Source organism: Phacochoerus africanus, chromosome 4 (genome assembly GCF_016906955.1).
Source record: "Phacochoerus africanus isolate WHEZ1 chromosome 4, ROS_Pafr_v1, whole genome shotgun sequence".
NCBI classification, from domain to species: domain Eukaryota; kingdom Metazoa; phylum Chordata; class Mammalia; order Artiodactyla; family Suidae; genus Phacochoerus; species Phacochoerus africanus.
The window spans coordinates 75450370-75476997 of NC_062547.1; the positions used below are offsets into that span (position 1 = coordinate 75450370).

General features: G+C 51.2%; 1 protein-coding gene across 2 annotated transcripts in view; it reads right to left on the reverse strand.

The window, feature by feature from the left end:
* Positions 1 to 9401: 9401 nt before the first annotated feature.
* The window catches only part of CELF5 (CUGBP Elav-like family member 5), a 49615-nt gene continuing 32388 nt past the window's right edge, over positions 9402 to 26628 (reverse strand). Inside the window, exons 4-13 of one of the 2 annotated variants that reach the window (XM_047777568.1) lie at positions 26091 to 26219; positions 24438 to 24517; positions 22681 to 22827; positions 21360 to 21501; positions 21130 to 21276; positions 19338 to 19400; positions 18574 to 18657; positions 14978 to 15121; positions 12624 to 12791; positions 9402 to 9711 (exon numbers count right to left, since the gene is read on the reverse strand). In XM_047777568.1, coding sequence (XP_047633524.1) covers positions 12664 to 12791; positions 14978 to 15121; positions 18574 to 18657; positions 19338 to 19400; positions 21130 to 21276; positions 21360 to 21501; positions 22681 to 22827; positions 24438 to 24517; positions 26091 to 26219 — 1064 coding nt within the window. In that variant the 3' untranslated portion in view covers positions 9402 to 9711; positions 12624 to 12663. Of the gene's footprint in view, positions 9712 to 12623; positions 12792 to 14977; positions 15122 to 18573; positions 18658 to 19337; positions 19401 to 21129; positions 21277 to 21359; positions 21502 to 22680; positions 22828 to 24437; positions 24518 to 26090; positions 26220 to 26628 lie in introns of those variants that run through there. The other variant, XM_047777569.1, reaches the window with a different exon arrangement.

Here is a 26628-nt window from a genome sequence, read left to right on the forward strand (position 1 = left end):
ATATATATATATATATATATACACACACACACACACATATATTATTTTTTTCACATTATCCTCCATCATGTTCCATCACAAGTGACTGGATATTGTTCCCTGTGCTATACAGCAGAATCTCATTGCTTAACTATTAGATGTGGAGATTAAACAAGAAATCCTTAATAACCTAGACAGAAGAGGAAATCATGAGACATGAGAAAATACTTCTAATTCAATAAGGATGAAAACACAACATATCAAAATTTGGGAGATGCAGCTAAAACAATGCTTAGAAAAATTATAGCACTAGATGCTTATATTATACATTATGTGAATATACTTAATGCCATTGAGCTATACTCCTAAAATGGATAAAATGATAAATTTTATGTTACAGGCATTTAACAACAATTGAAAAAAACATAAGAGGGGGAAAAATAACCTAACCCCACTTTTGCATATGTCATTGGTTAAAGCCAGTTGCAGGCCCCGCCCACACTGAAGGAGATAAGGTAAAGTTAGGGCTGGGCAGGTGCAGATATGGAAGCTCTTTTCTTTGCACTGGACAGACCTTCCCAGCTCAGGACCTTCTCCCTGACCCTCCAGCCCTGCACAATCTGCCCATCAGGTTTCCAGCTGGATTTCATTCTCCCACCATTGCATTGACTTGACCCTCATTCATGCCTTTCCTGTAGCCAGGACTGCCCACCTCTGGCCCTTGACCCTCATCCTTGTCTTTTCAGGCCCCACCCAAATGCCACCTCTGCCCTGGAAAACTTCCATGACCACCAGAGGACTTGACTCTTGAGTCCCTGGGTTTGCTCAGCAAATCCCTTCCTTCGAATTTCAATTTCCTCATCTGTACAATGGGTCCAATGCTGTCCTCTTTGCAGCTTTGTTGTGAGAGCTAATGCAATGTCAGATGTCCCCAAGCCTTCTTTCTTTCATCAGACTTTTATTGAGCACCTGCTGTATGCTAGGTCCTGTACTGAGCTCCAAGAAACATAACACAACCAAGGCAGACCCCAGATTCAGGAATTTTGGGGGACTCTGGCCTCATCTAAGCCACACCACTGCCCACCTGCAAGCCTGCACAAGCCTCCTCTTTTTACATAATTTCCCTTGCAGTATGTGCTCCACACCACAGCAAGAGGGAGAATAAAAAAAGGCAGATGTGCTTGTCTCACTTCTCCCTCCTGATAAAACTTTCCATGGCTCTCTATTGCCTTTTGGATAGAGACCACATCCTCATCAGTTCTCCAGGGCCTGTGATGCTTGACAGCACCCGGCCCTCCTTGCTAAATTATCCCAACTCCACTCCCTTCAGTCTACCCTTCTTAGTAGAAAGGAAGCAATATCTAGGGAAAGAGAATTCTAGACAAAGGGCACAGCCAGTGCAAAGGCCCTGGGGAAGGACCATGTCTGGTGTGTTGGAGGAACAGCAAGGAGGTCCATGTAGCTGCAGCAAAATGAGCAAGTGGGAAAGAGGGAGGAAGGAAGGCGGGGGGGGTGGGGGTGGGGGGGTGGGGCGGACAAGGCAGGTTGTGCAGGGACTTGTGGGCTGTGGGGAGGACTTAGTCTTTTACCCCCAGGGAAGTGAAAGACTGGGTGGCTGTGACAGAGGAGGGTGCGCCCTGACTCAGGTGCTCACAGGCGCCCTCTGGTGGCTGCTTCAGGGAGGACAGACTGTGGGAGGAAGTGAGGGCTAGGCCAGGGCAGAGGGGACTAAGCTGGTCCAGGTGGGAGATCAAGGGCTAGGTCAAGTGGAAGCAAAGGAGGACAGTGAAGTGGGAAGATTTAGGATAAGCTTTTGAAGGCAGAGGAGACAAGACTTGCTAATAGATTGAGTATGGAGCAGGCAAGCAAGCAAGAAGTCAACGATAACATGGAGATATCTGGCCCCAGAACCTGAGAGGATGGAACTGCCATCTGCTGACATGGAGACGATGTAGGAGCAGCAGGACTGGGGGGGCAGGAATAGTTCGATCCGAAAAACATCCACTTGGCAGTATCAGGTGGATTCGTCCATCTGACACTGGGCTCCATTGAGGTTTTGATGGGGGGGCGGTGCAGACAAGTAGAGAGTAGGCCCTTGTGCCCCTGGGCTGGCTGAGGGCCTGGGACTCTTTCTGCACCCTGTCCCCAGAACCCTCTACACACCCTTATACCCACCCACTCAGGGCCCTTAGGCCAGGCCCTGGAGCTGTCCACGACCCCCAGTGCTGAAACTCCAGCTCCAGGGAGGAAGCAGGTTTTGGAGTAAAGTGCAGGACATGAAGTGAGCGCCCCAAAGATATCCCCAGACTTCACCCATGATAGTAATGCTCTTTCAGTGCTATCAGTCTGCGCTGGTTTCTAGGCCTCACACATCCCAGCCTGCATTGTACAGACCCCCAAAGAGAGGCAGGTTTGTGTAGCTCTAAGTAGGTTCCAAACCCCCTACTTTATAGGAGGATACTGCGTCTTTAAGTATCACTGACTGTGTCACAATCACCCCAGCTCCAAAGAGAGGCCTGGGTTTGGGCAGTGGGTTGGCTGACGGTCTTATGAATATGTAGATAACCCCCATAGGTAGGCTCAGGAAAGAGGGGGTGGAGAGGGGGGCAGGCACTGGGGGCGTGGTTAGGGTGCACATTTTGTTCCCTGCTGTCTCTCCAGTACCTACCTATAGCAGCACCTGGCACACCCCACACCACCGACACTCAATAAATGCTTGTTGACATCCAAATCCAGTAGGAGTGAGGTCCCAGAGTTCACTTTTCTCATTCAGGAGGCCCTATTTTGCCTACTTACAAAGGTATAACTATAACGGCTGTTATTTGTGTGCATTCATCTCTGTTTCAATCTTAGATTATGCATAGCACTTTACTGATGAGGAAACTGAGCCTTGGGGAGAGAATGAGGTTGCTCTGAGGTTGCTCAAAGGCATGCGAACCTTTTCTTTCCTTTCCTTTCCTTTTCTTTTTTTGGCTGCAGCATGCAGCAACTTGATGTGGGATCTCAGTTCCTAGACCAGGGATTGAACCTGGGCCACAGCAGTAAATGTGTGGAGTTCTAGCCATTAGACCACCAGGGAACTCCCAAGGGCAGGCAAACCTTGAATAGCTAAGCAAATATTGAAGACCCAGAGGTGAGCATGCCAGTCTCCATCCTCGTGGGTCTCAAGTCCTATATCGGCCACTCTGTTTGACCATCACGTGCCCTGCTTGTGTCCTCTGTGCAGCCTTCAGGCCAACCAGGCTATTCTCTCATTAGGACTCCCATCATTTACGCCTCTACACCTTGCCCAGTGCCATTCCTTGTGCTCAGAAGGTTACGTGTGCCTCCATCCCAACCCTGCATCTCAGAACTCTGGGAGGTGTTGGGGAGATCTGCATGTGCAAGATCTGTCTGGCCAAGCAGCCAGACCACATTCAATCTATAGAGAGTAAGGGAGATGGGGCTGATCTCACAGGCTTTAAGGACCAGCCTAAGAAATTTGGACAAGGTAGCTTTTATGTCCCAGGAGAGAGGCCAGGGATCTCCTCACCACCTCATCCAGCCCAGCGCAGGCACGGCACACTTCAGGTGCTCAATAAACGCCTGCAGCATTTCAAGCGAAGACTCCAATACTACTTAAGGAAGGCGCGTGTCTCTGCTGCCCCCTGCTGGTGGCCAGGAGCGAAGCCTCTGGAAAGTAAATTTTCAGTGGGGTTGATTCGACACTTGTCGCGCCTAGTCTGGGCTTTATAAATACCAACTCGTTCTTTCCCGCAGCAACCGTCAGAAGCACGTGCCAGACTAGCCTCATTTTCCAGAGGAGGGGGAGGAAACTGAGCTGCAAAGAGATCAGCTACTGGTCTGATAAATGTCCTAACAGGGATTCAAACCCTGGGCAGACTCCAGACTTAAGTCTCCAGATGTAGCATTATGCTTTTTTTTTTTTTTGGTCTTTTTGCCATTTCTTGGGCTGCTTCCACGGCATATGGGGGTTCCCAGGCTAGGGGTCGAATTGGAGCTGTAGCTGCCGGCCTACACCAGAGCCATAGCAATGCAGGATCCGAGCCGCATCTGCGAGATACACCACAGCTCATGGCAATGCCGAATCCTTAACCCACTGAGCGAGGCCAGGGATCGAACCCGCAACCTCATGGTTCCTAGTCGGACTCGTTAACCACTGAGCCACGACAGGAACTCTGAAAGCGGTATGCTTTTAGGACATTTAGCGAGTAACTACTATGTTGTGGGCTCTAGGGAAGAGAAGAGTAAATACAACAGAACAGGCACTGATGACATGCTACTATAGCTTTATAATGTGTCTTAGTGTTGTAAGCAGGCTCTGCAGCCAGCCACTTGGTACTCCCTGTACTTCCCCATCTGTGAATAGATCCCACCTCCTAGGTTTGTCGTGAGATTAAATGACTTAATATTTAAAATGCCCTAGGAACTGTGCCCAGCACATAGTATGGACTCAATAAACAGCCATTCATTTCAGGACATTCTGGTCTTGCTCCCCTTACAATTAATTATCCTCATGAGTTTAAGAATGGGTTTATCCAATCCTGAGGAAACTATTGGGGAGAACTGAACTGTGATGAAGTTCAAGGTTCATCTGGAAGAGAAATGACATTTTAAGAGCCTGAGTGGCCCCAGGTACCTCCATTGTCCAGCTCACCACTTGTCTGGCTTCCTCTTTTTTTTTTTTTTTTTGTCTTTTTGCCATTTCTTGGGCTGCTCCCGAGGCATATGGAGTTTCCCAGGTTAGGGGTCTAATTGGAGCTGTAGCCGCCGGCCTACGCCAGAGTCACAGTAACACGGAATCCGAGCCACGTCTGCGATCCACACCACAGCTCACAGCAACGCTGGATCCTTAACCCACTGAGCAACACCAGGGATCGAACCTGAAACCTCATGGTTCCTAGTTGGATTTGTTAACCACTGCACCACGACGGGAAGTCCCTCTGGCTTTTTTTTTTTTTTTTTTTTTAATGTCTTTCAGGAAAAAGGTTACCGTTTTCTCACGAGTTTTTCTGAGGTTTATTCCAGGTACTTTATAGTTTTTTGTCACTGTAGTTATGAGGTTTTGCTGATGTGTTAGTGAGCATGATGAATTACCTTAAAACTTCACAGCTTAAAACATTTAGTATCTCACAGTTTCAGAAATCTGGGGTAGGGGTTCCCGTCATGGCTCAGAGGTAACAAACCTGACTAGTATCCCTGAAGATGAGGGTTCGATCCCTGGCTTCACTCATCCAGCGTTGACATGACCTGTGATATAGGTTGCAGAGGCAGCTTGGATCCCATATTGCTGTGGCTGTGGTGCAGGCCAGCAGCTGTAGCTCTGATTCAGCCCCTAGCCTTGGACTTCCATATGCTGCAGGTGTGGCCCTAAAAAGACCAAAAAAAAAAAAAAAAAGTCCTCAGCTTTAGGGTCTCCCACAGGCTGCAACCAAGGTGCTGGGCTGGAGTATCATCTGAAGGCGTGACCAGGGCAGGGTCTGCTTTCAAGCCCAAGTGGTTGCTGGCAGGCTTCAGTTCCTCACTGGCTGTTGGCTGGGGGCTGCCCAGCTGTGGGCCTCTCAAGGGCAGTGCAGCACTTGAGTTAAATGTAGATGCTTCCCCCAAAATAACCCCCAAACCTGTCTTTTCAGTATGTCATCCTTCAAAAATGTATTTAAAATAAATTCTTAGTTTCCTAAATAATACCTAAATATATTCACCTTATAAAGATGGCAGCTAAGGCTTTACTTAATCTTGGCCTCCAATTTTTCACTCCCCCAAAGCCACCCCCTTCATCGTTTAGGCTAATACACTTCTAGCTTTTTCTTCTCATTCTTATAATCATATACATGTCCCCATGTCCCCAGTGAGAATGTTATACACACACACACATACATATATTTTTCTTTCTCACTCTCTAGCTCTTTTTCCAGGTTTCTCTCTCCCCCATCTTTGGATCACATTTTCTCTGGCTGCCCATGTCATAAGCAGCCCTGTAGAGAAGTCCACGTGATGAGGAACCGAGGCCTCCAGCCAACAGCCATGTGAGGAAGCCAGCTTGGAAGCAGTTCCTCCAGCCCCAGTTGAGCTGTCAGGTGAGGCAGCTTGGGCTGATGTCTTGATGGTGACCTCGTGAGAGACCCTGACCCAGAACCACTCCGCTAAGTTACTCCTGGATTCCTGACCCATGAAAAATCAGTGACATAATAAATGTGTGCTGTATTAAGTGGCTAAATTTAAGGAGGGGGGGGGGTTAATGTGTTAATCAGCAACAGCTAACTGATAGATCCTGAGTGTCACTTAGCATATTCCCCCCTGGCTGAACACCTATATCACAGCCAGGGCTCAGCCATCCCAAGCAAAGCCCTACCCACTCCATGGAGACACTCAGGTAGAACCGCCTGAATTGGAAGGGTGCATATTCTAAATGTTTAACAACTTTGAGTCCAATTTAAAAGCTTAGTAGGACTATTGCAAGTAGTAACTTGAATTACAACCTAATACCTTTGAATTTCAGCCACTACACAGGACAGGGAAGTGGGACAGCAAGTGGTTAAGAGACCAGCCTGAGAGCCTGGGTTCAACTCCTTCTCTGGGCCCCAGTTTACTGACTCATAAAGTGGGACTATTAATAGGACATACCTCACGAGGTTGTGGCAGGTTGAGCTATGTCCCATAAAATGTTTAGACCAGTGCTGTCCAAGAGAACTTCCTAAAGTGATGGACATGTGACTCTTGAGCCCTTGAAATTGTGACTGAGGAAGTAACATTATAATTTGATAAGTTGACTGAAATATAAACAACCACAGGTGGCTGGTGTCTACTGTATTGGATGACACAGGCTTAAAACAACGTTTGGCAAATAGTAAGTGCTTAATAAATGCTTAGTAAGAATATTATCCTGCAACTTCTTCTCCAGAGTGCCAATTTATACCCCACCAGCAGCACAGAGGTCACCCCAGGAATCCTCCTAACACCCCAATCTCAAACGCCCCTCCCCTGCTTAAAACCCTCTGTGGCTCCAGATTGACATCAAGATAATGTCTAAGGTTTGCTGGTCTCCTTGTAGTTACAACTTTTAGCATTCTTGAGAATTACTTTTTTTCTTGTGGGGATGGGGTACTTTTGATTTTTGTTGCTGTTGTTGTTGTTCAAAAGTACTTTCTCTTTGGAGTTCCTGTCATGGCTCAGTGGTTAATGAACCCGACTAGTATCCATGAGGATGTGGGTTTAATCCCTGGCCTTGCTCAGTGGGTTAAGGATCTGGCATTGCGATGAGCTGTGGTGTAGGTCGCAGATGCATCTCGGACCCCGCATTGCTGTGGCTGTGGCATAGGCCAGCAGATACAGGTCTGATTCGACCCCCTAGCCTGGGAACTTCCATATGCTGTGATTGTGGTCCTAAAAAGACCAAAAAAAAAAAGTACTTTCTCCTTGACTGCAAGTTTGGGAGGGTGGGGACAAGATCCAGCACACAGTAGGTGGTTAATCACAAAAGAACCTCTGTAACCCAGCCTCTATCACCTCTGCATCCATCTCTTCATTCATTGCTGGAGTCTCAGCCAATGGTCCAATGACCACAATATTCCAAGCCTTTGAACCTTTGCCCAGGCTGTTCCTTCCAGCCAGAAAAACCCTCCCAGACAGATTCAGACTCACCTTTCCAGCTCCCACCCCAACTGGGCCTCCTTCTCTCTGCTGGAGCTGGAGCAAGGCACTTCCTGTCTCTGAGCCTCAGTCTCCTCAGCTGTAAAAAGGGATGAGTTGTTGACAAGATTAAAACGCCTGGTTTCGGCAAAGCCCCCAGCAGGATATTAAGTAGTTCATGAAAGGGAGTTAGTACTCATCCCATGAATTTGGAAAGGCTCACCTTGGATGTGATGAGCTCTCTCTACTCACACCTCTACTCCAAGCTTTACCCTGGAGCCCACTGTCCCCTATCCTGAGTCTCAAGATCTTTGTTTGTTTTCGTTTTTCGCTCTTTTTAGGGCTGCACCCACGGCATATGGAGGTTCCCAGGCTAGGGGTCCAATCAGAGCTGTAGCCACCAGCCTACGCCAGGGCCACAGCAACGTGGGATCCAAGCTGCGTCTGCAAACCACACCACAGCTCCAGGCAACACTGGATCCTTAACCCACTGAGTGAGGCCAGGGATTGAACCCTGTGTCCTCATGGATGCCAGTCAGGTTCATTAACTGCTGAGCCACAACGGGAACTCCTCAGGATTTTTTTTTTTAAAAGAATTTTGAATCCTTTATTAGAGTGGGGGCCGGGTCTGCAGGGCCTTTTGCTTTCTTTTTTTTTTTTTTCTGCCAAAGCCCTGTAATCTCTTGGATCCCACCTCCTTCAGGTCTTACCTCTTCAGGACACTTCTGGGTCCTTGAGGGCCTCAGGCCCAATGAAGGGGATTTCTGCCTCAACATTCCAATTCAGCTCTAGTGTGTAACACATATTGGGGCAGAGACACAGGAACTCTCACATGTTCCTAGTGGTAACCCAAAGTTACTAAGACCCAGCAATTCCACTCCTAGGTACGTACCTGAGAGAGCTGAAACAAGCATTCAAACAGAAACCTACACACAAATAATTACAGCAACATGATTCACAATGGCCAAAAGGTGGCAACAACTCAAATGTCCATCAATGGATGAGTCGTCCCGCCATACACTGGAATACACTCAGCCTTAAAAAAGGAAAGAAACACACTGACACTTGCTACCACGTAGATGGACCATGAAAATACCACGCTCAGTGAGAGAAGCAGACACAGGACGACACACCGTGTGGGATTCCATGGATGGGAAACATCCAGAACAGGCATGTCCACAGACACAGAGAGTGGGTTCCTGGTTGTCAGAGGCTGGGAGAGGCAGGTGAGGAGTGACTACTGATGGGAAAGGGGCTTCTTTTGGGGTGATGAAAATCTTCTGAAACTGGAGAGTGGTGATGACTGCACAACTTTGTGAATGGGCTTAAAGACACTGAACTGTTCACTTGTGAATGGTAAAAACAGTGAATTTTTGTGTTACACAGATTTTAACTCAGTTACAAAAACATGTATGATATAGTGTCTCTCCTGCCACCCCCTCCCCCATGCCCCCGCAGGCTGCCTCCTCAAAGGCAGAGCCCAGCACCATCTGATCACCACTGTGGCCCTGGTGGCCAGCCCAGGGGTCAGGCACTCCATAAATGTTTTGCTGGATGAATGAACGAGCATGTGAATCAACACATATAGGCACCTGCTCGTCTTGAGAAAGAACACTCCATTTCTTCAAGGTCTGGATGAATCAGACCGGACCCTGGCCATGGGAACATCAGAGCCTTCTCCTCCCACACCCGATCACTCGGAATCCAGATTTCTCACCAGCCCAGGCACACCTGATACGGCCAGATGTACTTGATCTTTCTCGACGAGAGAGGGCAAATCAGTGAGGACCCAGGCCTTTAGCAAGTAAAACTTTTATTAAATAAACTTTCAGTTTCTCCAGACCAAAGAGAGGCGTTTGGGACATGAAGATGATGTCTGCAGCTTCTCACCTGAAACACGCCACCGTGACAAGGACCTCGAGGCTCAAACAAGTCAACCCGAAGTTCCCTCCAAGTCTTTTTCTTGTCTTTCTTTGTGTGTGTGTGGGTGTGTGTGGGGGGGGGGGGGGTGTGGCGGTTTGTCTCCAAAAGTCAGTTTGCAAGTTGAAACTTCATGAAATTACTCGTAGCAGAAATAAAGTACATCGTACAAATCACGTAGGTCTTTGACGTGGAGTATAAAAATGGTATTTACAGCCAGTAAACATGGACCAGAGGATACACGCCACTGCACGCCAGCACGCACTCCCAAGCAGGCCTGGCGGGGGCGGGGCAGGGCGGGGCGGGACACGGACGAGGCCCCGTAGCCCCTGAGCACACACGCTTGCACACGCAGACGCACGGGACACAGGCACGCGAGAGAGTATCTCGGAACAATTATCAAACTCTGGAATATCGAAACAGGTTGGTCAGAAGATTTTTTTTTTCCTTCCTTTTTTTGTTTTTTGTGGGTTTTTTTTTTTTGGCTATGTTTTTTTTTTCTTTTTTTCCTTTTTTTTTTTTTTTCTGGGTCGGTCAACACATTTTGGTAGAAACAAAAGGGAATGCTTTTTTTTTTTCTTTAAAAAAATTTTTTTTCTTGAGCTTATTAAGTTCTCTGGCGCCTCGTCTGGCGTGAGGCCCCACCGGACGTCCGAAAAAAACCGAACTTGACTCTGTGCTTCAAGGGGGGTTTTCACGGTTTGAGTAGCTATACAGAGGCACCCCACAGGATATCCCTCCCCGCCCCAAGTAGGAAACAAAAATCCACTGTTTGATTTTGCCCCCATTTCTCTTCTTCTCTTTTCTTTGTACCTGCTCAGAAAGACCAAAAAAAAAAAAAAAAAATTCTTTGCAGAGGTATCTCCGGTGAAGGGGTGCTTGGCCAGTGCAGGTTGGGCCTGTCCAGTGCACGTGGCAATCTTGGTCATGAGATTGTGAATTCCAGGCTGGTGATCCAAAGGCAGGGAGGGTGTCCACCTGCCCTTGGGAGAGGGCTCAAGGGGTGGGGGGCATCCCCCCAACCCTCTGCGCCCCCGACGGAAAGCTAAGGGCTATTGGTCACATGAGTAAGGCTATGACTGGGCGGGGGGCGGGGGGAGGCTTGGGGGAGGCCAAGGGGTCTCTTTTGTGCCTACATCCGGGGAAGGCAGGGCCCTGGGACGAAGGGCATGGGGGCTCTGGAAGCTGCAGCTAGGACCAGGGACACTGAAGCCGGCTGAGCCCACAGGCCCGCGAGAATAGAGAATCGTCGGTGGCGGGGGGTCAAAAGTCCTGGAGGTATATCGCGTTAGGTGCTGATTCCCAGTGCTTCGCCGGCGCCCTGGTCTGACATGACAGCGGGAGGCAAGAGGACACTGGGTTGCCCCGCCAGCCTCAGCCCTTCTGAGCGTCCCTGCTGAGTGACCGGCCCAGGGTCACCTTCTCTTGGATGGAAGGAAGTTGAAAAAGTTTGGTCCCATGATCTATACTCAAAAAATATATATACTGTCTATAGCTCTATATATATATGCATATATATATATAGGAAAAGTTGTGATTTCGTTTGGGGAAGCCACAAAGTTTGTGTGTCGGGGGTGGGGGGAGCAAGGAGATCTCCCAGGATCCCCCCACCCCCACCACCGCAGACCACGAAGCCCCCTCCCTGCTCCATGTGGCCTTCAACAGAGTTTCACATTTTGGGGAAGGGAGTAGGGGAGAAGGGAGAGGAGGGGGGCTGGTGTCCAAACTCAGTTGTAATTTACGGAAAACTCCTGGATCAGTTGGAAGCGGGAAACCCTCCTGGGGTGGGAAGGCCCCTCACCTGGCGGAGAAGGGAGGGGCGTTAGGGAGAGGCGATGGGGGAGGGGGCGCGTCGGCCGATGACATCACCTCCCACCCACCCCACTCCCCTGGCCAGACTGGGGTCTGGGAGCCCAAGGGCCCCCATCTTTGCAAAAAGAGTCCATTTCAGGGTTTGGAGGCTGACACGCCCTGCTTGGAAGGGACTAAGGGTTGCCAAGCCCGTGTCCTTATCCGGCTACTGGGGACAAATATCTGTTCCCGACCCCTTTCCTCTGCTCCCTGCCACTGAAGCTCCATGAAGCAGTTCCCCGGCCCCATTTCTGGTCACAGTGCCTGGTGCACAGCAGGTGCTCAGTGAGGATGTGCTGCCAGCAAGTTCAAAGCGCAAGGATCGCTGGTTGTTGGCTTCCGGGGGGGGGGGCGGATTTCCGTTGGCGCCCTCCCAAAGACATAGAACCCTGTGGGTGCTGCCATGGCAGGGTCTGGGAGCAGGAACAGCCCCTCACTGAGCACCTGCTTTGCACCAGACCCAGGCGAGCCTCAGTGATCTCAGTGGCGACAGTGGTAAAGAGTGGTAAAGAGGAGAAAAATCAAAACGAGTTATCGCCAGCTTTCCAGGTAGGTGGCGGGTCCTGGGCTCAGCTGGGAAGACACCAAGTGCCCTGAGGGATTCCGTCCCATGGCCCCTGGGAGAGACCACCTGCACGGGCCCATTTGACAGATGAGGCTTGTCAAGGCCTAAGATCGGTTGCCAGTTTCCCCACTGGCCCCTTTTAGGCTCACAGTTCATTCCCCAAAGAAGTAATGAATTGACAGAGCTGGTCACCCTGATAGCACAGACACTCTTGGGTATCTGCGCCTTTGTTGGAGGGGATTTCCCTCCCACCCTGGCATGCCATTGGGTGGGAGCAAACTTTTCACTCTTCCATCAACCCGCGAGGTATGAATTATGCCAAATGAAGAGTTCCCAGAGGGGCCTGGCTAGGAAAACAGATTCCTAAGACAGGACAGAAGACCCTCCCCACAGCCCGCCCCCACCCCAGACCTGCCTTCCAGGTGAACTTGGATTCATCATTCAAAGCCTTCTCCAGGAAGGATACCCTAACCACCCTCCCCACTCCCATCCCATTGCTCTGCTTCCAGCCCTGACAGGAAGGACCAGGGGGACTTCGTCCAGCTCTGTCCCCATCAACCAAACCTGGGGGCTCCTCGTAGCCTCTTGCAGCATCCCCCCAGCCTGGGGGGGGGGTTTGGAGAACAAGGAGGGGGTTCGGACAAGACCAGGGTGGGGGTGGGGCCGCCTGGCGGCTCACCTGGGCCAAGCCCGCAGCCTCAGGGCGGCTGTGGGCGCGGTCAGTAGGGGTGTCCCGGATCTTTGGGCCGCTTCAGCTGCACTTTGAGCCTCTTCATGCCGATCTGAAAGCCGTTCATGGCCTGGATGGCGGTCTGCGCGCTGGCTGGGTTGTCAAAGCTCACGAAGCCTGCGGAGACCGGGGTGGACCCACGATGGTGGGCAACACAGGCGTCCTCTGCTCGCTCCAGTGCTGCAGCCCTGGCTGCCCGGCTCACGGGGTCCTGGGGGTGGGGGTGTGTGCTTGCAGGGGCAGATGGCCCGGGAAGGTGGGAGGGCTTGCCAGAGGATGCACAGCAGCCTTGGCCTGCTTCTGACACCACCTGGACTTGCATGTCTCTGGGGATGGGGCGCTCACTCCTTACCTGGGGTCTGCTCTGCTGAGACCTCCCAACAGATGTGGAGGACAGGTGGGGCCCCTGTGGGTCACAGGAAGGCCACATTCTCCCTCCCCACCATGTCTGCCTCCTTCTATGCCCTGATGCCAACCCTTTAGCTCCTGTGAGACCTCTATCCATCTACAGTCTTATCTGCCCATCTGATTCTGTCCTTGAGTGCATGTGTCTGTCTGTCCTTGTCTCTCTGTCTTTATGTGCATCCTGTGTCTTTGTATCCTTGTGTTTCTTCTCTCCGTCTCCCACTATCTGCCCCTTCTATTTTTTTTTGGCCGTGCCCAAAGCATGCAGAAGTTCCCAGGCCAGGGATCAAACTCTAGCCACAGCAGTGACGATGCTAGATCCTTAACCCACTGAGCCACGCAGGAATTCTTGTCTCTTCTCTTTTTGTGTCTCTCTCTGTTACCATCAGTCTGTCTAGTCCCAGTCTCCCTCCACCCTGGGCCATCGTATTTTTTTTTCATATTGAGTTATTTTATTTTTTCCATATTGTAATATTTTTTTCACTATGGGCCATCAGAAGTGCTCTAGCGCCACCCCCGCCTTATTTTATACCAAAGTAACTCTCTCCCTACTCCCATCCCTTGTCTGTTGGTCCTCACGGACTTCCTGGAGGACTGTGCAGAGGCCACAGGGGCTGGGGAGCTCTCAGGGGGGCATGTGCTAGCATTTAGGGGCAGGATACCCAAGCTCTGTGTGAGAGGCTGGGTGGGAGGTCAGGCAGAGAAATGATGGGATCAGGGCTGAGGTGTCTGGCTGAGGGGTCTCACTGGGGAGCCATAGGGAAACCTGGGACTGGGATGGGTGGTTATCTTCCTATCACCCACACCTCCCCTTAAGTGGATGAGAAAACCGAGCCTCTGAGAAGGCATGTGACCCCTGACTGCTGAATGCAACTGAGAAGGTTTTCCTCTAGAAATTTCCTTCTTCCTCGTGGAAGCAGGATATAGAGGAGGGGGCCTGGGCACTGGAGCGGGGCGGGTGCGGGGGGAAGCCCTTTACTTGCTGTGTGACCTCAAGCATGTTGCTTGACTATTCTGTACCTCTTTTTCCTCCACTTGTAAACTGGAACAATTTTCTCTTTTATGGGCGAATAATAAGTATATATAGGAGATGTTTAGAATAGTCAAAAGCCGATCCTTCAAAGAGGATAGGGTGGGGTTAGAGTCCAGACGTTGGTTCTAGTCTAGGTTCTGCCTGTTTGCTGCTGTATGACTTTGGATGAGTTACCCACCTCTCTGAGCTTTAATTTCTTCTGTTTTGGGGGTCAAGGAAGTTCTCCCCACAGCCCACAAGGCCCTGCATGACCTGCCTGCCCTCACCCCCTCCTTCTCTCCTCCTCACTCACTCTGCTCCACACACAGAGGCCTCCTCACTGTTCCTCCATTGCATCAGGCCCCATCCTGCCCCAGGACCTTTGCAGACGTGGTTCCTTCTGCCTGTAACACTCTTTCCCTAGATTCCCCCATGACTGGCTCCTCATCATTCACGTCTCAGTTGAAACATTGCCTCCTCCTTATCATTTTCTTACTAGTTTCATTTTCTTACTCATTTTTCTTACTAGTTTCATTTTTTCTCCATGCCATTTATAACCCCCTGGCCTATATCCTATGTTTGTTTCTTTCCATCTCCTCCCCCTGGGCCTATGCTTTCTAATTCAGTGGTCAGCAGCCACTGGCCATAGGGGGTTATTTAAATTCAAATTGCGGAGGGCAGGGATTTTTGTTGGTTTCCTTCACTGCTGTGTGCCTGGCACAGAGTAGGTGCTTCATAAGTGTTCATTCTGATTATAAATGTGATTCTTTTGAACCAGACCTGTCTCATGACTGACCACACCCTCCCACCCCAACATTTCCAAGGGCAAGGGGCACATGGGATGGGGACCGGCAAGCAGGGAGGGGCACCCACAGCACAGACTCACCAAAACACTTGCTCTGGTTGGTGGCCCGATCCATAAACACCTTGGAGGAGATGATATTGCCGAAGGGCAGGAACATCTGCGTCAGCTCCGTGTCTCCAAACTCCTGGGGGAGGTGGTAGATAAACAGGTTACAGCCTTCGGGACCTGCAGGTGGGGGAGAGAAAGACATAAAGCCCCCAAGGAGAGGAGGTGGACCCCCGGGGGAGGGGCATGAGTCCAGAGCTCACATCTGGTGTCTCCAGCTATTGGGAGAGGGGTGCCCCCTTGACACCCAGAAAGAAGGGGCATCAAAGTAGGGGAGAGGGGAGGCAGGGCGCCTTCACCCCTTATCTATATAACCCAAAACTTGGACCCTCCAAACCTCTAATGGCCCCCGGGCCTCAGGGAATTTATAAAACTCAGATGACCCCCATCCCCCAGAACAGAGAGAAATCCCTCCATCCCAGACTCCAAATAATGCAAAAATCCCAGACAACCCCAAGCTCTGGAAAATCCCTAAACCTCAGACTCCAGGTCATTTACAGAAATCAGATGAACTGGGCGTGGCATATATGGACATGTTGCATTGTCTTTGCAATAACTCTAAGTCTAAAACGGGTTTTGTTTGTTTTGTCTTTTTGCCTTTTCTTGAGCTGCTCCCATGGCATATGGAGGTTCCCAGGCTAGGGGTCTAATCAGAGCTGTAGCCGCTGGCCTACACCACAGCCACAGCAACGCGGGATCCTTAACCCACTGAGCAAGGCCAGGGATGGAACCCGAAATCCCATGGTTCCTAGTCGGATTCACCAACCATTGCGCCACGCCGGGAACTCCTAAAACGGGTTTTAAAATGAAATGTTCAGGAGTTCCCCAATGGTCTAGTGGTTAAGGATTCTGTGTTGTCACTGCTGTGGCTCAGATTTGATACCTGGCCTGGGAATTTCTGCATGCTATGGGCACAGCCAAGAAAAATTTTTAAATAAAAAATAATAATAGGAGTTCCCATTATGGCTCAGTGGTAATGAACCTGACTAGTATCCATGAGGTTTTGGGTTTGATCCCTGGCCTCACTCAGTGGGTTAAGGGTTCAGTGTTACTGTGAGCTGTAGTGTAAGTCACAGACATGGCTTGGATTTGGCGTTTCTGTGGCTGTGGTGTAGGCTGGCAGCTGCAGCTCCAATTTGATCCCTAGCCTAGAAACCTCCATATGCTGCAAAGCTCGGCCTTAAATTATAATAATAATAATAAATAGGAAGATAATTTAAACATAAAATGAAACGTTCATTTTTTGAAATGACCACATAATAAAATAAGACAAGTAATTCCCTGGTCCCAATCTCCAAACATCCAGATATTTTTTGTTGTTGTTGTTTTTGGTGTTTTGGGTTTTTCTGCTTTGTTTTGTTTTTGCTTTTTTTGGGGGGGGGCCACACCCTAGGCATATGGAGGTTCCCAGGCTAGGGGTTGAATCAGAGCTGTAGCAGCTGGCCTACACCACAGCCACAGCAATGCAGGATCTGAGCCACATCTGTGACCTACACCACAGCTCACGGCAATGCCAGATCCTTAACCACTGAGCAAGGCCAGGGATCGAACCCTCAACGTCATGGTTCCTAGTTGGATTTGTTAACCACTGAGCCACGACGGGAACTCCAATCCAGATATTTTTTAAAACTTTGGATAATCCTCCAAACCTGGGATAATTTTCAAAGCTCAGATGATGCAAAAATAAAATCAAGTAAAATAAAAAGGTAATTCTCCAGTCCCAAACCCCAAATATCCTGAAGCCACAGATAATTTTAAATGATATACCATACCAACCAGAGATAATTTTTTGAAACAACTAACTGTCAAAATCATCCCTTTCCCTAATAATACCCACTGCAGGGCTCATATAAGAATAAATAATAATAGGGAGTTCCCTGGTGGTCTAGTGGTTGAGATTCAGTGCTTTCACTGCTGCGGCCCGGGTTCAATCTCAGGTCTGGGAACTGAGATTCCTCATCAAGCTGCTGCATGCAAGGCCAAAAAAGGAAAAAAAAAAAAAAAGAATGAATAATAAGAGCATTTTAAATCCTAGATTATTCGAAGGCATCAAGAGTCCTCAAACCTGCTGCTAATCTTATACCTACAAAAGACCTTCTCCCAGGCCCCCCAAAACAAAGGTAACCCTCAAACCACTGAGAGTCCCCCCGCCCTTGCAATGAATATTCCCTACCCCAGAAAATACAAAAATCCAAGATTAGCCATTCACCTCCACTTTACCTTTCTATCAGGACCACAGTTGCCCTAATAGGATTGTTTTTCAAAATGCAAGTATGTGTACCACACAAGTGACACTTTACAAAACAATTTTGAGCAGACACAAATTTTGTGTTTGCCTGTGTGTTACCTCCTCTCCAAGAAACACCTAGGTGAATGCAGACAGTCATGCCCAGCTGAACTGAATCTCCTAAGCAACACACACGCATACACACAACTCCAAAAACCAACTATCTCAGTTCTCCAAGTGTATTATGAGCCACACCTGTCCCCATCTGAGGTTACAACTCTCCATCTGATGACAGACAAGCCTTTCCATCACTTCACAGTCACTCACATGGAGCAGCCCTTCAGCTGCCTCGTCCCTGTGCAAATTTTCCAAGATAGTGCCCAATATATTATCATATTCATGTATTTCTTAACCATCAAACACACATACAACTGTGCTACCATTTTTACTAGGGTCTTATCTTTTATTTCCCTTTTTTTTTTTTTTTTTTTTTTACCATGTCAGAGCCAACATTTCTGAATTGTGTACCCCTGACCCTATTTCTCCCACAAGCCGTGAGGTTCTGCAAACTCTGGTGACTCTCCAGAAGGCATATGTCATGTTATAGCAGCAGGGACTGCATCTGGACCAGCTTTTACCCACTGCACTCCGGCAGCATTCCCCTTCCTGCAGACCAAGGGCAAGTGAGAAGTTGTACAGAGCCTTACAGAACTCAATGAACAGGCCAGGCCATTTGGAAGCTTCCCATGTCATGGGGCGATTTGGGGCTTTTCCAGTTTAGTCAACACTCCTCGGCACACACCCACCCCCACTCCCACTAGATAGGTTAAGGAGAGGAAGAGACTCCCTGGTGCTGAGTGCCTACTAAGGGTCAGGAACAGGCCTCTTGGCACAGATGGTTGCCTATGTGGCAGACAAGGGCAATGAAGTGCCTTCCTTAAGATGTTACAAGTCAGATCTGGGCGGATCTGAATCCTGGTTGTCCGACTCCAGAATTTTAACCCCTTTTCCCCTTGACTTTAATGAGGAAGCCTTATTTTACCTGAGATAGCTTATTATCCCACCCCTAAACTCAAAAAAGAGTTTTCTCTCCAAAATTTCTGAGAAACACCCCGTTCTGGACAGGGCTCCTGGTGGTGGCGGGTCACTGCTATCCCTACCAGGTCGACTAGAAAGAATCAGCTGCTCCCCAAATACCCAGGGGCTGTGCTGGGACTTGAACCCATGTCTGTGCAGACCCCAGGCCGAGCTCTTAGCCGCTTGGCTGCCAGGCCGAGGGTCCTGGAGGTGGAGGGGGCGGTCAGAGGGCGGGGCTGGCGCCCAGGGGAGGTCACAGCCCCCTCACCTTCTCGCTGCTGCTGCTGCAGGAGGGGCGGCGGCTGGGGGACGCTGTGCGCGATGGGCGTGATGGCCGCGGTGGGGTACATGGCTGCAGAGACCAGGAGTGAGACACAGGGCAGAGGCGGGCGTGAGGCCGGCAGGCAGCAGGGTGCACGTGGGGGCGGGGCTAAGAGGGGAGGGGAGGGGTCACGGCTGAGGGTGGGATCCAGACCCGCTGTTGGGGAAGGCGAGGGGCGCGGTCACTGGAGGGCGGGTCTGAGGGAGGAGCCAAGGCAAAGGGAGGCGCAGAGTGGGGCGGGGCCGTGAGTCGAGGGGTGGGGTCGTGGCTGAGGGCGGAGCCAAAGCCAGGTTCGTGTGATGGGGGCGTGGTCACTGGGGGCGGGTCTGAGGGAGGAGGGGCCAAGGCACCAGAGAAGAGTAGAGTGGATGGGATCCTACATGCCTAAGGGCGGGACCAAGGCAGTCTTTAGGAAAAAGAGCCAGAGAAGCGGGCGAGGCTCCGGCAGAGGCTGTTCAGAGTGTGGGCAGGACATGAAGGGCGGGGCCAAAGGCAAGCTTGAGGGGCAGGGCTAGATGTTAAAGGAGGGAGGGGGGCCAATAATTGGGATTGGGCCCAAATTAGGAGTCCTGACTAGGCAGAAGCGGGAGAACAGAATGAGAGGGCGGCCCCTGAGGTGTGTGGTTAGGGGCGTGGCGTGGCTAGCCCAGGAAGCTGGGGGCCGAGGGGCTGGGTCACGCGGGGTCGGGGCGTGCTGCCTTCCTCCCTACCTGTGTACTGCTGGACTCCGGAGAAGGCAGGATGGAGAGTCTCGGCTACCGTCGGGCTCTGAGCTGCGGGGCGGAAGAAGTGGCTGAACGGGGCGGCGCAGCAGAGGTCTTCCATCCACCCCGCAACAAAGGTCAACCCCAGCTACATTTCTGCATAAACGTTTTACAGATATGATCCTCATTTTACAGGTGGGGAAACTGAAGCTCGGAGAAGTGAAGCAGCTGGGCCACTCAGGTAGGAAATGGCAGAAACCGAACTTGATTTCTTCAGTTCCTTCGATTCCAGAGAGATTTAACCATCACCCCTAACTCTTGTCCCCATTCTGGCCACCCTGCTCCACACTTTCTTCTCAGGATTCTCCAGGCCTCGAGGCCTCTGCTTCTAATTACCACCCACCCCCTTCCCTTCCTCCTTTTCCCTCCTTCACACCTCGATCATCAGACAAGCTTTGGATACCCCATGCGGCTGTGACCTTCCCAGGGTCCCTATGCGCGGACTAGGGGGAGGGGAGAGGTTGTCTAGGCAACCAACGCTGGAGAGTCTGGAGGAAATTGAGCCGAAAAACTACTTGAACGGCGAGAGGCTGCTAGAAGATGGAGTGGTGATGGAGGAGTAAGACAGTAAAGGGGTCACACCAACGAATTACTTTGTAGAGATAGAAGAGTTTTGTAGGAGTTCCTGTGGTGGCTCAGCGGAAACTAATCTGACTAGCATCCATGAGGATGCAGGTTCAATCCCTGGCCTAACTCAGTGGGTTAAGGGTCCAGCATTGCTGTGAGCTGTGGTGTAGGCCAGCTGCAGCTCCTATTCTACCCCCAGCCTGGGAACATTCATATGCCGAGGGCGTGGCTCTAAAAAGACAAAAAAAAAAAAGAAAGAAAGAAAGAAAAGAAAAAAGAACAGCTTTGTATGCTGACTGTAGTGGTGGTTACATGAAACTTTACCTGTGATAAAATGGCATAGAACCCCCCCCCCCCACACACACACACACACTGTAAATAGTGAAGTGTGAATAGGCTCTCCAATTCCTTTTGGGTTCATACTGCACCGATGTCAGTTTCCTAGTTTTGACAACATAATGTGGTTACCTAAGATGTTAGCATATGTAAGATGTTGGCATCTGGGGACACTGGGTGAACAACAGTACCTGGACTTCTCCGTACTATTTTTGAAACTCTCTGTAAATGCCAATCATTTCAAAATAAAAATAAACAAATTCTCTGCGGTGGGAATGCAGATGATGTACTTCACCTAAGCAAAGTATGGGGAGATGTGTGCCTTGAAATCATGGCACAGGGTAGAGAAAGGTGAAGACCTCTGCTTCAGGAGGACAGACCACAGCCCAAGTCAGTGTATGGTCAATACTGAATGAAGGGGGGAAGAAATCTGGGCACTAGTATTTTCTCAACTGGTAATGATTAATAATGAAGATTGATGGTGGCTTTCTTGGTGCCAGGTGACACGTTAGCATTTTACATACTGACTGCATCATCGGTACAACCTCACGGGATGACTGGTTTTATCTGCCCCATTTCCAGATGTGCAAACTGAGACTCAGAGACTTAAAGAAACCACCCAGGGTGACCAAACTGGAATTTGAACCTGGAAGCGTCTGGATGCAAAGTTCCTATGTTTAAACTCTTTCTCTGTGCCCACGGCTATTATCTGTCCAACCGGGACTCCCTTTGTCCTGCCCCTTTGTTCCCTGGGCACCAAGGCATAAAGAGTCATGCTTGTCCCAGGGATGCCCTCCCTGCCAAGCTTCTAGGCCCTGGGGACCCCATGAGTTACCTGGATAGGGCACAAGGCCATTGGCATATACGGTTTCTAGGGCAGGGTGCCCACCAGGGAAGGGCACGACACCTGCGAAGCCATTGGTGATGGGAGCCACAAGGCCGGGCACGGCGGCGGTACCAAGCAGCGGGGGCGAGTGCAGTCCTGGGGAGCAGAAGAGCATCATGTGGCACCCAGTCCCAGCCCTGGCCCGACCACCCATCCGCAGGCCCCTGATGGACTCTCACCAGAGGCAGGGGCGATGGGCGTGGCAGGCAGCCCATTAAGGCTGACGGCGCCTATCTGCTGGATGTGGCAGGGCGAGAAGGCCACGCCGGGGCTCAGGTAGCTGCCTGAAGTGGACAGGACCGTGGTCTGCTGCTGCATGAGCTGGGGGAGGAAAGGGAGTCAGCTTGCACAGTCAGTGTGGCACCTGGCCTGAGATCATGGCTTAGTACCTGGGGGGGGGTCAAACTGTGCGTCTTGGCCCAGGTCAGGGTCAGGGCTCAGTGAGGAATTAGAGCTCAGCCTGGGCTCTAAGGTCAAGGCCTAGACTAGGTTCAAGGCTCATTTAGAACTTGGTCAAGGATTGGGGTTCAGCCTGGGATTAAGGCTCTGTCTGGGACCAGGGAGCTGCCAATGTTGAACTCATCCAAGAATAGGTCTGTTTGGAGTCAGCCTGGAGGTTTATTTAGATTTGGGGCTAATCTAGATTTGGGGGATAGTCAGGATCTGGGGGGGGGGGTCAACCCAAGGTTGGGTCTTTTTTTTTTTTTTTTTTGGCTGCCCACAGCCTATGGAGTTCTTGGACAAGGAATCGGCTCCAAGCCATAGTTGCATCCTAAGCTGCAATGCCAGATCTTTAACCTACTGTGCCCAGCTGGGGATTGAACCTGAGTCCCAGCGCTCCCAAGACTCTGCTGATCCCGTAGTGCCAGAAGGAACTCCCCAAGATTGGGTCTTAATTTGATGTTCACTGAGGGTTGGGGCTCAGGCCAGACTGAAGGGCTCGGTCTGGGTTTGGTCTCAGCCTGGATTTGGGGGCTGAGCCTGGGGCCCTGTCAGTTCAGAGTTGGAGTTCAGCTTGGGCTCAGAGCTGAGAGTTCATGGTTGGGGGCTCAGCTGGGGTTGGGGTCAAGAAGCAGCCTGGACTTTGGGATTCAGCCATAGCCAGAAAAGGACTCTGAGTAAGAGAGAGTAGGCAAGAGACAGAAAGATGGAGTTCCTGTTGTAGCTCAGCGGTTAACAGGCCCGGCTAGCATCCATGAGGACACGGGTTTGATCCCTGCCTCACACAGTGGGTTAAGGATCTGACATTGCCAGGAACTGTGGTGTAGGTTGCAGATGTGGCTTGGATCCTGTGTTGCTGTGGTTGTGGCCAGTGGCTACATCTCTGATTGGACCCCTAGCCTAGGAACCTCCATATGCTATGGGTGTGGCCCTAAAAAGACCCCCCCCCAAAAGAAAGATGAGCAAAGAGGCAAAAACCCTCAACAGACTGAACCGGACCCCCAAAGTGGTCTCAGTAGCCCTACTGAAGGCAGAGGCCTGAGGGCCAGGGTCACTCACAGCCTGGGCGTAGGCACTGTAGGGGCTGAAGGGCAGTGTGAGGGATGGTGTCAGGATGCCCAGCTGGCCCACCATCTGCTGCATGCGCCGCAATGTCCGCTCCTTGTCAGTGTCGGCAAACTTGACCACCAGGCTGGAGGAGGCACCCTGCAGGGGCAGCCAGGAGCAGGGAAGGAAAGAAGGGGGGACCCCTGGAGTCTGAGGGGTATTGGGGTGTAGATACCAGCAGCTGTAAGCCCTGCCCATGAGGCCCCACATGCCACAGTAAGTACAGCCTGGAGATCAGCATCTTGGGTCTCGCACTTGACCCTGTGAGCACAGGTGGGGTATATGGGCCCCAGTGTAGGACTCTGTCAGCCACAATCTCAAAAAGGTAGAGAATCCAACTGCTAGAGAGGAACAATGGGGCCCGGATGGAGGACCATATAGCTGCCACTCACACCTGAGAACAGGTAAGTGTCCAACCATCAGAGATGTTGAATACTTCCTTTCATGGAGAGCTCACTCCCTATCTGGTCCGCTAGCTCCATCACTGGACAGCTCTGAGTAGAAGAAAGCCTGACCTTGGGTGAGCTGACCCCTGCCTCTCCAGGAACTAAAACTAATGCCTGGGTACCCAGACAGCAAGAGAAGGGAAGATCTGGGACTATCCTGCTCTTCACACCTACTTTCCAGAAAAGTAGAAAGGAGAGTGGGTTCTCCAAGGCCTGTCTTCCCCATGACAGATCAGGACATGTATGTACAGTGATGGAGGCACCCGGGCAGGGCCACCCCCAAAGCCTGTGTGGTCACCCCGGCCTCTCAATGTTGCATACCCACAAGCTCCGGGCTTCAGTCTTGTCACTGCCCATCCCCACTCTGGCCCCACAGGGACATTTCCAAATGATGGGGCTCCTTCCCTCTCCTATGGAAACACTCTGGGACTCCCCATCACCCTAGGAGGAATCCCAGGCTGCTCAGCCTCCAAAAGCGGGTCCCGCCAGCCCCACCTTCCCCTGCTCCTGCCCCTCTGGGGTTCACACACATTTGCACACACTTCCACATGCATTCTACCCACAGACTCACACTCACCATCCACATTCACACACATGCATACACTCACAAATACATGCATATATACTCATACACTCATATGCACACATGACTGCCTACACTTAGATTCACACATGAGCTCACCCATCCACAGGCACACTCACACTCACTCTTGCCTTCACACACACCTACAGATGCACACATGCATGCTAATTCCCCCACATCACCCAGGCACACTCACACCTACTTATAAACACACATGTGCATCAACCACATGCTTGCACATGTGCACTCATACACACACCCACTCAGTACACTTTTCACATGAGTACACACATGCATAGGCACCAGCACATACATGCACACGCATCCATATCCATTTACATACATCTCGTGTGCACACTGACACACTGACACCCATCTACTAACCATCCTTTCACACACAGACACGCATGCACACTCTCAGACATGTGCACACCAACACACACACCGGCAGTACGTCCATGCACACCCCACACTTACTCACATGCTCACACACATACAGACACACAAACTCACACATATACCCATCCACACCATCATCAGGGACTGCACATCTTCCCCTGCCCCAACCCATGCCCTCTCTGAAGAAGGGCCTGGGGCTATTGGATGGCTGGGGTGTAAGGCCAGGCCCCCTCACCCCTTTCCCACCCGCCTCACCATGACCCAGGGCAGCTCTGACTCACCGGCATGGTCTGGCTGCCGTGCAGGGCATGGATGGCCGCCTGAGCCTCCGTGTGGGAAGAGAACTTCACGAAAGCACAGCCTGTTCCAGGAGAAGGAGAGAAGGTGAGGGCCCATAGGAAAGGGGCTGGCAGCCCTGCATGGCCAGTCAGCACAGTCATGGGCAGCCCGAAAGGCAGACAGTCAGACAGACAACTGAGAGATAGCCAGCAATTTGTTCAGACAGACAGCTAGACAACAGCGGATTGGACAGTAGGACAAGGACATGGCCAGCCCGATAGCTGCTTGTGGAACACACCATCAGAGCGATGGTGGGAGGCGGTGCAGGGATAGTGGGAGGTGGTGCAGTTGGGTAGGCAGGCCCTGTCCTGTAGAACAGGTGACAGGGGGCAGGCTCAAAGGACCTCCAAGCCATGAGATCCAAAGCTGTAATCAGATATGCAGAATTAAAATGACAAATCACCAGACACAGACACAGAAGATGCAGTGCTGTGGGCGCACTCATAGGCAGGGATACGCTTGGACCCAGACGGATATGCCCACGTGACCAGAACTGGATGGACAGGGATGAAAAGTCACCACGCAAGGGTAGAATCAGGCAGACAGAGACCCTCAGACACAGGCAAATCCAGATAGACAATCATAGGGAGAGACCACCAGCTACCATTCCAGACAGATAGAGGGCTATGGACGAGCCAGGCAGATCTGGGGGAGGCGGGAAATGGTCTGGAACTGGATAGCAGGGACAGTTGCACCATCTTGTGAATATACTGAAAAGCACTTCATTGTACACTTTTAAACGGGAAATTTTACAGCATGTTATCCTATCTCAATTTTAAGAAAGAGCCAGGCAAATAAATAGTCAGGGACCATCAGACACATTCAGTCCTAGTAAGATAGTCACTCCCAGACAAATGAACCCAAGTATGCAGAATCAAGTAAACAGACAGAGACCACTAGACACATGAAGCCATTTGGTTATTGAGAAAGAGTGGCAAGGGAGTTTCCGCCATGGCGTAGTGGCAACGAAGACAAGTAGTATCCATGAGGGTGCAGGTTTGATCCCTGGCCTCGCTCAGTGGGTTAAGGATCCGGCACTACCATGAGCTGTGGTGTAGGTGGAAGATGCAGCTCGGATCCTTTATTGCTGTGGCTGTGGCTCTGGCCGGCAGATATATAGCTCAGATTGGACCTGTAGCCTGGGAACTTCCATATGCTGTGGGTGCGGCCCTAAAAAGTTAAAAAAAAAAAAAAAAGTGGCACAGGTGGCGGGAGACTCAACCCTAGGCACATACAGTAATGTGAAAGGCAAGAAAACAGGTTGCTGGAAGTGGTTCAACACTCATTTCTAGGTGGTGAAACCATATAGGAACGGTGAAGTGAGTAGGATCAGGCAGACAGTCCACAGGACACAGGCAAATCCAGATGGGAGCAGTTCCACGAACAAAGTCAGGTGGAGACTGGCAGCTGCAGACCTCGTGGGACAGGAGTCTCCGCTCGCCCCGCCCGCTAAGGGCTAGCCCCGCCCACAACCCCGGCCCCGCCCCCGGGATCCAGGGCCCTCTCCTGTGCCCACCCGTCCCACCCATTCAGTCCCGTCCCACAGCTCCCCCCCTCACTCGCCGCAGGAGCCAGCCTCGCCCCCAGCCCTTCACCTTTGCTGCTGCCATCAGGCCCTCGGAGCACAGTGCACTCATCGATGACCCCGAAGGGCTGGAACAGCCGCAGCACGTCCTCCTCTGACTGCTGCTTGTTCAGCATCCCCACAAACAGCTTCCGGTCCCCTGTCGGCGGAGATACCACCTCAGCCGAGTCCCAGCCTCCAGGAATTTCTCCGTCCCTCCGGCAGAGTGGAGGCAGTGGGGCTCCTGGACCCTGCCGGCCCCTCTTCAGCACATGTGAGGGAGGACACAGCCACATGCTGCCCCTGCCTCGGTCTCTCCACTCTCCACGTGCCTGGGCATTCCCATCTCATGCAGTGCCCCCTACAAGAAATGCCCTCGCTGCCCTGCGGCTCCCACCTCATGGGAAAAAAATGGCCCTCCTTCCTGTGCCCTCAGAGAGACAGCCTACACATAGTACCAGGACTAGGAACTGTCTTGCCTGGCCTGGTCCCTGCTTTTCTGTCTGCCATCTATATTTTCCAGGCAGGGGTGTAAAATCTGATGGCCCTTACATCCTGTCAGTGCCCAG